This window comes from Branchiostoma lanceolatum, chromosome 5 (assembly GCF_035083965.1).
Source record: "Branchiostoma lanceolatum isolate klBraLanc5 chromosome 5, klBraLanc5.hap2, whole genome shotgun sequence".
Classification (NCBI taxonomy): Eukaryota; Metazoa; Chordata; class Leptocardii; order Amphioxiformes; family Branchiostomatidae; genus Branchiostoma; species Branchiostoma lanceolatum.
This window is the reverse complement of record NC_089726.1, coordinates 3,392,955-3,404,068: the sequence shown is the minus strand read 5'-3', so window position 1 is coordinate 3,404,068 and position 11,114 is coordinate 3,392,955. Positions and strand designations below refer to the sequence as shown.

The following is an 11,114-nucleotide window of genomic DNA, read 5'->3' as shown; positions in this document are numbered from 1 at the left end:
CCCCAAGATGTTAAACAAAACATTTTGAACTGAGCCATAACTGATGCCCAATGAATGCTCTATATGTCGGATGGTCACACGTCTGTCATTCATTATCATGCGATGGATGGCCTCAACTTCATTCTCCGAGGTGGCTGTTTTTGGGCGTCCTGACCTTGGGTCGTCTTTCACGCTCTCCTTGCCTCGTTTGAAGTTAGCAACCCACTTCTTTACGGTGGAATAAGAAGGGGAGTCCTCACCAAGTGTCTTGGCCATGTCTTCGTGGATTTGCCTGGGTGTCATACCTTTTTTTTGTTAGATATTTGATAACAGCACGAACCTCTGTGGCGTCCATTTTGTGATTTTCTTCACACCTGCTGATTTTCAAAGGGCGCCGCGCGCTACTTAATGAATATGAAAATTTGCATTTCTGTGGGCAGTGTCTTAAGATGTCATAGTATACAGTTATACCCAAGAATGGAAGTTTCACCCATCGCTTCTAGGTGAGGCCGAGGACTTTTTGATCACCCCTCGTACAGTTCTTACATGTTACACTTGTAGTCAAGTCCTAAACACTACAGGACAGGGAAGCCACCCTGGTGTCTACAGTAGAACATCTCACAGAGGTAAGGACTGTACAGTTCTTACATGTTACACTTGTAGTCTAGTCCTAAACACTACAGGCTAACCTACAGGCCCTGAGGGACAGGGAAGCCACCCTGGTGTCTACAGTAGAACATCTCACAGAGGTAAGGACTGTACAGTTCTTACATGTTACACTTGTAGTCTAGTCCTAAACACTACAGGACAGGGAGGCCACCCTGGTGTCTACAGTAGAACATCTCACAGAGGTAGGGGCTGTACAGTTCTTACATGTTACACTTGTAGTCTAGTCCTAAACACTACAGGCTAACCTACAGGCCCTGAGGGACAGGGAAGCCACCCTGGTGTCTACAGTAGAACATCTCACAGAGGTAAGGACTGTACAGTTCTTACATGTTACACTTGTAGTCTAGTCCTAAACACTACAGGCTAACCTACAGGCCCTGAGGGACAGGGAAGCCACCCTGGTGTCTACAGTAGAACATCTCACAGAGGTAAGGACTGTACAGTTCTTACATGTTACACTTGTAGTCTAGTCCTAAACACTACAGGGTAACCTACAGGCCCTGAGGGACAGGGAAGCCACCCTGGTGTCTACAGTAGAACATCTCACAGAGGTAAGGACTGTACAGTTCTTACATGTTACACTTGTAGTCTAGTCCTAAACACTACAGGCTAACCTACAGGCCCTGAGGGACAGGGAAGCCACCCTGGTGTCTACAGTAGAACATCTCACAGAGGTAAGGACTGTACAGTTCTTACATGTTACACTTGTAGTCTAGTCCTAAACACTACAGGCTAACCTACAGGCCCTGAGGGACAGGGAAGCCACCCTGGTGTCTACAGTAGAACATCTCACAGAGGTAAGGACTGTACAGTTCTTACATGTTACACTTGTAGTCTAGTCCTAAACACTACAGGCTAACCTACAGGCCCTGAGGGACAGGGAGGCCACCCTGGTGTCTACAGTAGAACATCTCACAGAGGTAAGGACTGTACAGTTCTTACATGTTACACTTGTAGTCTAGTCCTAAACACTACAGGCTAACCTACAGGCCCTGAGGGACAGGGAGGCCACCCTGGTGTCTACAGTAGAACATCTCACAGAGGTAAGGACTGTACAGTTCTTACATGTTACACTTGTAGTCTAGTCCTAAACACTACAGGCTAACCTACAGGCCCTGAGGGACAGGGAAGCCACCCTGGTGTCTACAGTAGAACATCTCACAGAGGTAAGGACTGTACAGTTCTTACATGTTACACTTGTAGTCTAGTCCTAAACACTACAGGCTAACCTACAGGCCCTGAGGGACAGGGAGGCCACCCTGGTGTCTACAGTAGAACATCTCACAGAGGTAAGGACTGTACAGTTCTTACATGTTACACTTGTAGTCTAGTCCTAAACACTACAGGCTAACCTACAGGCCCTGAGGGACAGGGAGGCCACCCTGGTGTCTACAGTAGAACATCTCACAGAGGTAAGGACTGTACAGTTCTTACATGTTACACTTGTAGTCTAGTCCTAAACACTACAGGCTAACCTACAGGCCCTGAGGGACAGGGAGGCCACCCTGGTGTCTACAGTAGAACATCTCACAGAGGTAGGGGCTGTACAGTTCTTACATGTTACACTTGTAGTCTAGTCCTAAACACTACAGGACAGGGAGGCCACCCTGGTGTCTACAGTAGAACATCTCACAGAGGTAGGGGCTGTACAGTTCTTACATGTTACACTTATAGTCTAGTCCTAAACACTACATGACAGGGAAGCCACCCTGATGTCTACAGTAGAACATCTCACAGAGGTAAGGCTGTACAGTTCTTACATGTTACACTTGTAGTGTAGTCCTAAACACTACAGGACAGGGAGGCCACCCTGGTGTCTATAGTAGAACATCTCACAGAGGTACATATACAGATCAGTTCTGCTTCAGTTGTAATCCAACAATGTTTGATATGAACGTTGACCAGTCTCATTGCGCTTTTAGATTTTGTGTGATGATACAGGCTTATACGTTGACGAAGGTGAGACATCCAGGTAAGTGAATTACAGAATTCAAACAACTGGATTGCAAAATCATATCCAGTTGCTTGTCATGAGTAACTGTTATTTGGCGATACAGACTTCTGACTACAGGGTGCCTTGACAGGTTTGCTTCGAATTTCACTGTGGCTGTTCAAAAATTATTTTTTTATCAAATTTACCCCCCAGGGCAAGGCTACCCAGGAGGAGCGGGCATCCCAGCTGTCCTCACAGCTCCAGGCGGTGGAACAGAGGGTACAGGGACTCACACAGGAGAAGGTATGTGTGTAGTTTGGTTGATTGTTTCTTTGTGAAGAAAAACACACTCTAGTAGGTTATCTAAGTTTTGTTGTCTGGTTTCTTACTACTAGTAGTCTTAGTCTCCTAGCATGTCTCTTTCAATTTGATTAGATGTAGAATGTGAATACTAGGATTAGCCAATCAGCTTACAGGATTTCGCTTTGCACTGGCAAAAATTGGCCAATTGGAGCCTAGAAAAGTTCCTGTCATGAGAAATCTTTATTCTTCTTTTCCCCCCAGGCTGATGCCGACGGTCGTGTAGAGACGCTGACCCAGCAGTGTGGACAGCTCCGGGAGCAGAAGTCTACCCTAGAGGCACAGCTGACAGCAGCACAGCAGGCGCTGCAGGCTGAGAAACAGCACTGGCAACAGGTGGTTATGATATCTCAGTTTTTGATACTGTAATTCTTTATTTGTTCATGGTAACTTAATTTTAGCTACTTTAACGGTCACTACTCAACCGCTAAAATGTCATCATCGCAAATATTTGATCACTGACAAAACTGCTAAAATTTCCAACGGCACTATTAAATGGATTTACAGTAGTTAGTTGTTCACACAAATGAAATGTTCAGATCATTAAACACTGGTTACTTTTGAATAGACATTAGAAACTTGAATAGACAGGAAGCCAACAAGTTTTTTAAAGTCAAGTATTTCTGACAAAATATCTCCCTGTACCAATATTTGTAGCTGCAGCTTGGTACTGTAAATGCAGAAATGTTTGCGGTAGTTTTATTTTTGCAATTTTTTCGGTAAACTCTTCGCCGCAAATTTAAAACTACCACGACAAATTATTGCCCTTGTCTACTATTGTCTAAAACCTGACCTTAAAGCCGCCGCGAATACTCCATTTTTGCCCTACCACGAAATTAGAAGCACCCGGACTTAGTTGCATTTACAGTAACTGTGAATGCTCAGCTGGAATTCCTTTGAATTGAATTCTTCAGGAGCTGGAAACTCAGCGAGAGGCGAAACAACTTCTGATCGACCAGAAACTAGAGTTGACCAATCAGCTGGACGAGCAGAAGAACAACCTGAAAAAGGTAAAATTTCTGAATTCTTAATTTGCTCACCAATTTGTGTTCAAATGTTCATGTAAGTTGTGTCATCGAAAAGGTACAATACAACTTTAGAACTCTGTATAAATTTGTCTATACATTTCAAAAAGAGACTTTGTATGTATTGATGGAATATGGCATTTACATATTTACTTACTTAAATTTTTGTCGTCTAACCTAATGCATGTAGCCTTTGTTGGACATGAATATGCAATAAAGTTCGTCATTGTCAGTAACTATTTTCGCTCAGTTCCAACAGTTATTCAAACAACCACTATTACCCTTTCACTAGTACTAAGAGCTGTAGAAAGTTTTCATGCTTTTGTTTGTTGTCCCCAGCTTGAGGCTGACCATACTGCCCAGCAGGAGGCCAGCACACAGGTACAGGAACAGCTGCGACAGGACAACGCACAGCTCACCAACAGACTGGTAGGTACATGATTGTGAATACATCCATGGAATGTTACTTTACACCTCCATTCAAGTTTATATATACAATACTTAGTTGATTTGATTTTGTCAAATTTTTGAATTGCAACTGTGCAATACACATGGGACACAGGCAGCTATTGCTGGTGTCATGACCAACACACAATTTACCTGTTTTGACACTTGGGTGGAGTGAGGAAAGTTGTGTTAAGTGCCTTTTTCCCAAGGGCACAAGATCGGTGGCGTCAGGGGATTCGAACCCGGGACCGCTGGGTTCAGGTCCGAAAACCCTGCCGTTACGCCACACGACCCCACTTGGATCCTACAGAGTCAATAAGAAGGCAACCTTCAATGTTCTGATTCACTTGCAAGATAAGGCCGTACCCTGTCTCCTTTTGCACACAGCCGTTGAGTAGATTGTATTCCATGTAAGAGAAGTATTTTGTGGTCTGAGAGGAAAGATTAGGAAAATTTGTGATTACCCTGATACTAAAAGTACATTTCTTAGCTTCCTGTTATTTCTCCAGCCACCATTACAAATAAAAAAAACACATCAGATATCAATGATTGAATGAAAGTATTGAAATGTAAAAATTATTCTATATATCTAGATTCAATGTTTTCACTACAGAATTTCATAGATCATGCATGTATGGTGAACTAATAGTAGGACTTTTTACTTTAACTTAAACCATGAAATAAACCATTATTATGGCAGTCCTCAGTGGAAGAAGCTAAGAAATCCCTCAAGAAGGAGTCTAACCAGGAGAAATCTTTTCTGGAGCTGCAGCTGTACATGTGTAGTAGTGAGCCATTGATCATTTTAGAGAAATGTAGTGTATCATCAATCCATACGGCAGTACTTACATGTACCATCCTGCACTCCAGTCTTCAGTGGAAGAAGCTAAGAAGTCCCTGCAGAAGGAACAGGAGAAGACTTGTCTGGAGCTTCATCTGTGTAGTAGTGAGGGATTGATCTTCCAGGAATGATTATTGTAGTGACTATGAGGGATCCACACATCATATAGTACTTAGCATCCTGTGCTTCCTCCAGTCCTCAGTGGAAGAAGCTAAGAAGTCCCTGCAGAAGGAGTCAGACCAGGAGAAGGCACGTCTGGAGCTGTAACTGTGTAGTAGCGAAGCATTGATCTTTTTAGAGGAATGATGACTAGTGTAGAGCCTATAGTACTCACATCCTGTACTTCCTCCAGTCCTCAGTGGAAGAAGCTAAGAAGTCCCTATACAGAAGGAGTCAGACCAAGAGAAAGCTCGTCTGTATAGTAGCGAGGTATTGATCTTTTTAGTGGAATAATGACTGTAGTGTATGACTCACATTATAAATCCACATGGCCCATAGTGCTTACCATCCTGTACTTCCTCCAGTCCTCAGTGGAAGAAGCTAAGAAGACTCTACAGAAGGAGTCAGACCAGGAGAAGGCAGGACTAGAGCTGCAGCTGTGTAGTAGTGAAGTATTGATAATTTTAGAGGAATGATGACTGAGTGTACAGCATATAGTACTTACCATCCTATACTTTCTCCAGTCCTCAGTGGAAGAAGCTAAGAAGACCCTGCAGAAGGAGTCAGACCAGGAGAAGGCACGACTTGAGCTGCAGCTGTCGGCTCTCAGCGAGAACCTGGGAACGCTCAGGACAGAGCTGGAGCTCAACAACAACAAGAAGGCGGAGGCAGAGAAGGCCTACACAGAGATGCAGGGGGAGAAGGCAGGTGGGTGGGGACCCTGTTTGAAAAGGAATGATCCATAATGATTGCTTTGTCAAGTGTCGTCTTCTAAACTTTTTTTATCATCTTTCTGCTATTTCTGCTTTTTGGTAAAGAAGTTGTATTGGTTATAATTACAATACCAGAGAAGACATATGGGTGGGGACCTTAAATGTTCTGTCTCTCTTGTTTTCTTTCTAAAGTATGACATCTTCTTTCTGCTATTTCTGCCCTTTGGCGCCATATTAGTGTTGGTTACATTAGTAGGCTGCATGGAGAGGCAGTGAAAATTTTATTCTGATCGTCTTGCCAAATATTTTTCACATTTTGACTTGATATGTATGATACTTACAATGTTTTTATACTGTAAAAAAAGCCCATTGCTTTTTTACCAATTTATCTCATCCATGATGGGCTTTATATTGTTCCAGTGCTGGAAGCTACTATAGAGAACAACCAGGAGGAGAGAAGAGCTCTGCTTCAAAGGTAAGCTAGTGTGTCCATAGTTTAAGCTGCTGACCTTTGCACTTTAACATCTCCTGTGTATGAAAATCTCATGTCCTGAAAGCATATGGGATGAAAGATTTTCATTTATTATAGATAATGTTGATTCAAGTTAAGTCTAGCCTGATGTGTATTACACGAAACCTTTTAACCGTTATGAATGTTTTCTAATGTATGTCAAGACGTCGGTAGTATTTTCCTTGTGTTTTTAAGATAATGTGGTATTGTACAGTGTACGCAATTCAGCTTTTAGCTGCCATGTTACACTTTTTTTAAGAATCCATTCATTCATTTATTCTTTCTTTTGATAGCATACAGTACACTATGCAGAGAACCAACAATTATAGGGACAAACACAAATACACTAACTAGATTCTGATAAATGAAACATCGCTCCTCTCCTGTGTTGTGATCTGTAGATGCCTGACGAGTGAGAATGAGTGCGAACAGCTGAGGAACAAGTGTGCGGATCTGAGGCGGAAGCTGGAAGACGCTCAGGCTGCCATGCAGGAGCTGGGCAGGGAGAACCAGTCTCTACAGGTGTGTAGTTTTACCTGGGCAGGGAGAACCAGTCTCTACAGGTCTCATATCAATTCCGAAACTACAGACTAGAAAGTATTCCATGCTATAGTAAAAGAGAATTTCAGTAAAGTCGTAATCATAATTATCATGCAAGTGCTAGGCGCACATTTTAGAATGTAAGGGAATGAGACATTAGTGCACATAAAACTGGTTACTGTAGAGTCAGATTTCAAAGCCATTTGCCAACTTTCAACGGCAAACTATTTGAAACCCCAGATTTTAACTAGTAATTGGTTGACCAGTGAAAGTTAACCAGTCTTGTCATTTGAAAAAAAAATGCTTCATTTACTTTTTAAAGGTATCTTTTTGTTTCTATGACATATGAATATTCAGAGACTTTAGGCTTCTAAGTGTGTTCAATATTCCAAATTTTTAGTGTCAAATCTAAAGTGACCAGTGTCACATATTTTATGGTGATATTTTTGATGATGACAAATTTTAATCTGTACTCTCGTTTATAGACAGTCCTGTTTGGATTCAGGTATGCACAACTTAAAACATTTTGCTCTGTTCTCTCAGATCAAACAAACCCAGGCTATGAACCGAAAGTGGGCTGATGATGAGACAGTCAACAACTGCATGACCTGTAACAAGGGTTTCTCTGTCACTGTCAGAAAGGTAGGCTTTGTTTGTTTGTATTTGTTTGTTTGTATTGCATACCTGGTAAACTGCCTCATGGTGTAACACACCAGGTTTGTACTGAACAGTACAAGCTGCATATCCAGACTGATCTATTTGATCCACTCACACCAGGAAGGACACCTGCTTTTTTAGACAAGCGTGGTGGGTTCCTTTACGTGCTCGAGGTGTGGCTCTCCTCAAACACAGGAACTCCATTTAACATCCTATCCAAGGGACATCCCTAACCGAAGCTAGGTACTCATGTTCACCTAAGTGAAGTGGGGAAAGCCGTGTTAAGTGCCTTTCCCAAGGGAAATGGAGCTAGAATTCTAGAGTTCTGGGAACTGGAGCCAGAATGAGCCAGAATTCCAGTATTACTTTTCAACACTTATACCGTCCAACTTGTTTTTTTCTTCCTTCAACTTGGTGTTTTCTTTCTTCACATCATCTCTCTCTTCCTGCATGTAGATAAATTCTGGATTCTGGCTCCATCGCCCAGAATTCTGGCTCCTTTTCCCAGAATTCTGGCTCCATTTCTCAGAATTCTGCTTCGTTACCCAGGATTCTGGCTCCATATATCAGAATTCTGGCTCCATATATCAGAATTCTGGCTCCATATAGGAGAATTCTGGTTCCATTTCCCAGAATTCTGCAGATTTCTGATTTTTGCAGAATTGGGCTTATTCCCAGGGGGTCATCAGGGGCTGCTACATATTTTCAACTCCAGTTTAACCTACCAGATGTGATCTTATTAAGCCATTTGGGTTTAGGATTGCTGAAATGTGGGAAGTAGTCCTAGATTAAACTGGAATTCCCAAATTAAACTGGAGGCTGTTTAACATAAAGACAAATGCACTGCTACATATACGATGTGACTCTCAGTGTTTCTCAGTATTTCTATAGTGTTATACTGAAGTATGTCTCAACTTTCCTTGTGTTTTCCAGCATCACTGCAGACACTGTGGAAACATCTTCTGTAACGAGTGTTCTGCCAAGACGGCCAAAATCCCCTCGTCCAAGAAACCAGTACGGGTATGTGACACCTGCTTCGAGGAAGTCGTCACAAGATAATCAAAACTTGCCACACAAGATAGCCAAGACTCCCCTGTTTTTATAGTGGAAATGTCCAGATGCTACTGTTATAGATGGAAGAATCTTACATATTTGTGCTAAGGGATGGGATAAAAGATTGTTTACATAAAAAGGGACCTAATTGTAGATTGCATACATGCCAACTAGTTATAAAATTCTTCTAGACCATTTTATTATGTTATGGCTTTTTTTTTCATTTTTGTATACATAAACTGTATGTTATGCTACATGTTGTCAGTTGGAAATTGTCTTGTTTTGGTTTTAGATGCATGTGTTAATGTCTATGGGAACCCCATCCTTTACAATGTACATGCATGTGAAATATATTTTATGTAAACTTACAGTACAGAATCAATTACTGTGCTTGTTGCTAGTTCGGAAAAGACTGGGTTTTGATTTTAGTGAATTTAAAAAAAGTGTGAGTTAAGCTTAGAGGATGATCAAACAGTAACATCTGCTAACATAATTCCACCAGGGTACATAATTCCGCCACCCTGAAAAGTTATGTCCAAACAGGTCTCCAACCCAACATACCCCAGTATAATGCACTCCTGTTATATCTTAAGTGTGTGTGAGTGTGTTCATACCTCCGAGTGCTGGACAAGGGATCTCTCAAACACACTGTTTTTCAAAGTGGCGGATTTATGTAACCCAGGCGGATTAATGTTAATGGAGGTTATACAATAGTCATACTGTAGCAGAATAGTCTGAATTATAAAATCTTGTTGTATAAGCTTTCAGATACCTTCAAGACCATTCGGGCATCTTTTTTTTACATGTTAAGAGTAGTGAACTTTAATATCAGCAGTCTTTGAGGTATTCAAGTATAGTTACTTGACTGATAAAGCTCTGGAACTTCATAGACTGTATCTTGCCAAAAAGCTAGCAGCTTGACTTATGAATAAGACATTCTCTTCAATAGCTTACTGTAGATAGCAATAGACAAAATGAAACCTTAAATAGCAATAGAAGCAATTCTTGGAAATGATAGTAATAGTAGGAGCTAGTACTCCACAAACAATAGAAAGCATCTTCTTTCAAGTGGAAAATGAATACTGCTACATGTAGGTATCAAGTAAAATATTGGTAGTGACAAGCAGAAAATTGGCCTTTTTTTTACGTCGTCATATAATTCAAGCCTATGCATAAGACATAGTTGGCAAGTGCACTGTATTAGACAACGTTTTTTATACTTTGAACTTCAGGGTATGCAAGGATGATCATTTGCAAATATGCGAAAATGTGGGTATAATGTTGCAAATAACATTAAATTTAAATGTACATTCAATGCAAAATGTTAAACATAGGGCTTCCTTAAAAATTGCTTTCTATAGTTTGAGACAAGAGTTTAGTTGGCAAAACAAATTAAGCTGTGTCGAGGTTGGGGTTGCAAAGAATCACTGAAATAGTCTGGCTTAATGAGTCCTTCATTGTAACTTTGTCATCATTCCACTGAGTGTTATAATATGACAACAGGAGGTAGTCATTGTTCTGCTGTATTATATATTTAAATGCCAGTATTACCTATGCTACATTAGTTGTAACATAAGTTGATTGAACATCTTAGACAGGTTTGTAGTTAATCAGTGGACAGCAACAGTTAACAGGTTTCCTGTAATCATAGTTTTTATTATTCATATAGATATTGTTTCACATGAAGTTGATAATTCAAGAAACTCCACATTTGTAGCTGCAACCCTTTCCGAAAAGCTCCTGGTTCAATGAGAAGTATATGAAATTTGACTAATCTAGCCAACATTGATGCATTTGTCATTGCATCAAGTATTGTATTTGCTGGTATTGGATTTTTAATTTGCCGATTAATTGGCTTGCTGCATAGATAAGCTGTAGGATTGTGCCAAATATATGCAACTTTGTATTCATGTCTTGTTTTAATGTTTTCATGAGAAATACTCTACCTTTTGGGCGCATTCTTCCACTGGAGGCAGCTTCATAATAGTTCAACAGTTGAAAATCGGAATAAAAACAGGTCTTTTAAGTGGTCTCAGATGTATTGTTCTTGTACACATATTGTGTGTGTGTCCATGTGCATCTATAGAATTTTGATAATGGCCACGTGCTCAATAGAATAACAACTCGATGCTGTACAGTCTAAGCAAGGCCATTATATAGTGTCCTTGGTCTAAGTAATCTTTCACACTAACTTCGGTATAAGTAACCCATGTTGATTTAAACTTAA

General features: G+C 40.9%; 2 protein-coding genes across 2 annotated transcripts in view; one reads left to right on the top strand and one right to left on the bottom strand.

Annotated features, from left to right (window-relative positions):
* Window positions 1-11,114, bottom strand: part of LOC136434465 (uncharacterized) — a 125,638-nt gene that overhangs the window by 47,372 nt on the left and 67,152 nt on the right. The gene's annotated exons all lie outside the window — the stretch shown is intronic.
* Window positions 457-9,320, top strand: LOC136434386 (early endosome antigen 1-like). Its single transcript, XM_066427178.1, has 20 exons — window positions 457-482; window positions 566-605; window positions 663-728; window positions 888-953; window positions 1,011-1,076; window positions 1,134-1,199; window positions 1,257-1,322; window positions 1,380-1,445; window positions 1,503-1,568; window positions 1,626-1,691; window positions 1,749-1,814; window positions 2,795-2,884; window positions 3,146-3,277; window positions 3,856-3,951; window positions 4,306-4,395; window positions 5,938-6,121; window positions 6,547-6,601; window positions 7,039-7,159; window positions 7,721-7,819; window positions 8,768-9,320. The coding sequence occupies exons 1-20, from the start codon at window positions 457-459 to the stop codon at window positions 8,891-8,893; spliced, it is 1,653 nt and encodes a 550-aa protein (XP_066283275.1). The 3' UTR covers window positions 8,894-9,320.

Excerpts from the sequence above, each read along its gene's own strand:
- LOC136434386 (XM_066427178.1), top strand. The coding sequence starts at position 457 with ATGGAAGTTTCACCCATCGCTTCTAG. Across the intron at positions 1,200-1,256 it reads CAGTAGAACATCTCACAGAG|GCTAACCTACAGGCCCTGAG; the intron begins GTAAGGACTGTA and ends TAAACACTACAG. Across the intron at positions 1,323-1,379 it reads CAGTAGAACATCTCACAGAG|GCTAACCTACAGGCCCTGAG; the intron begins GTAAGGACTGTA and ends TAAACACTACAG.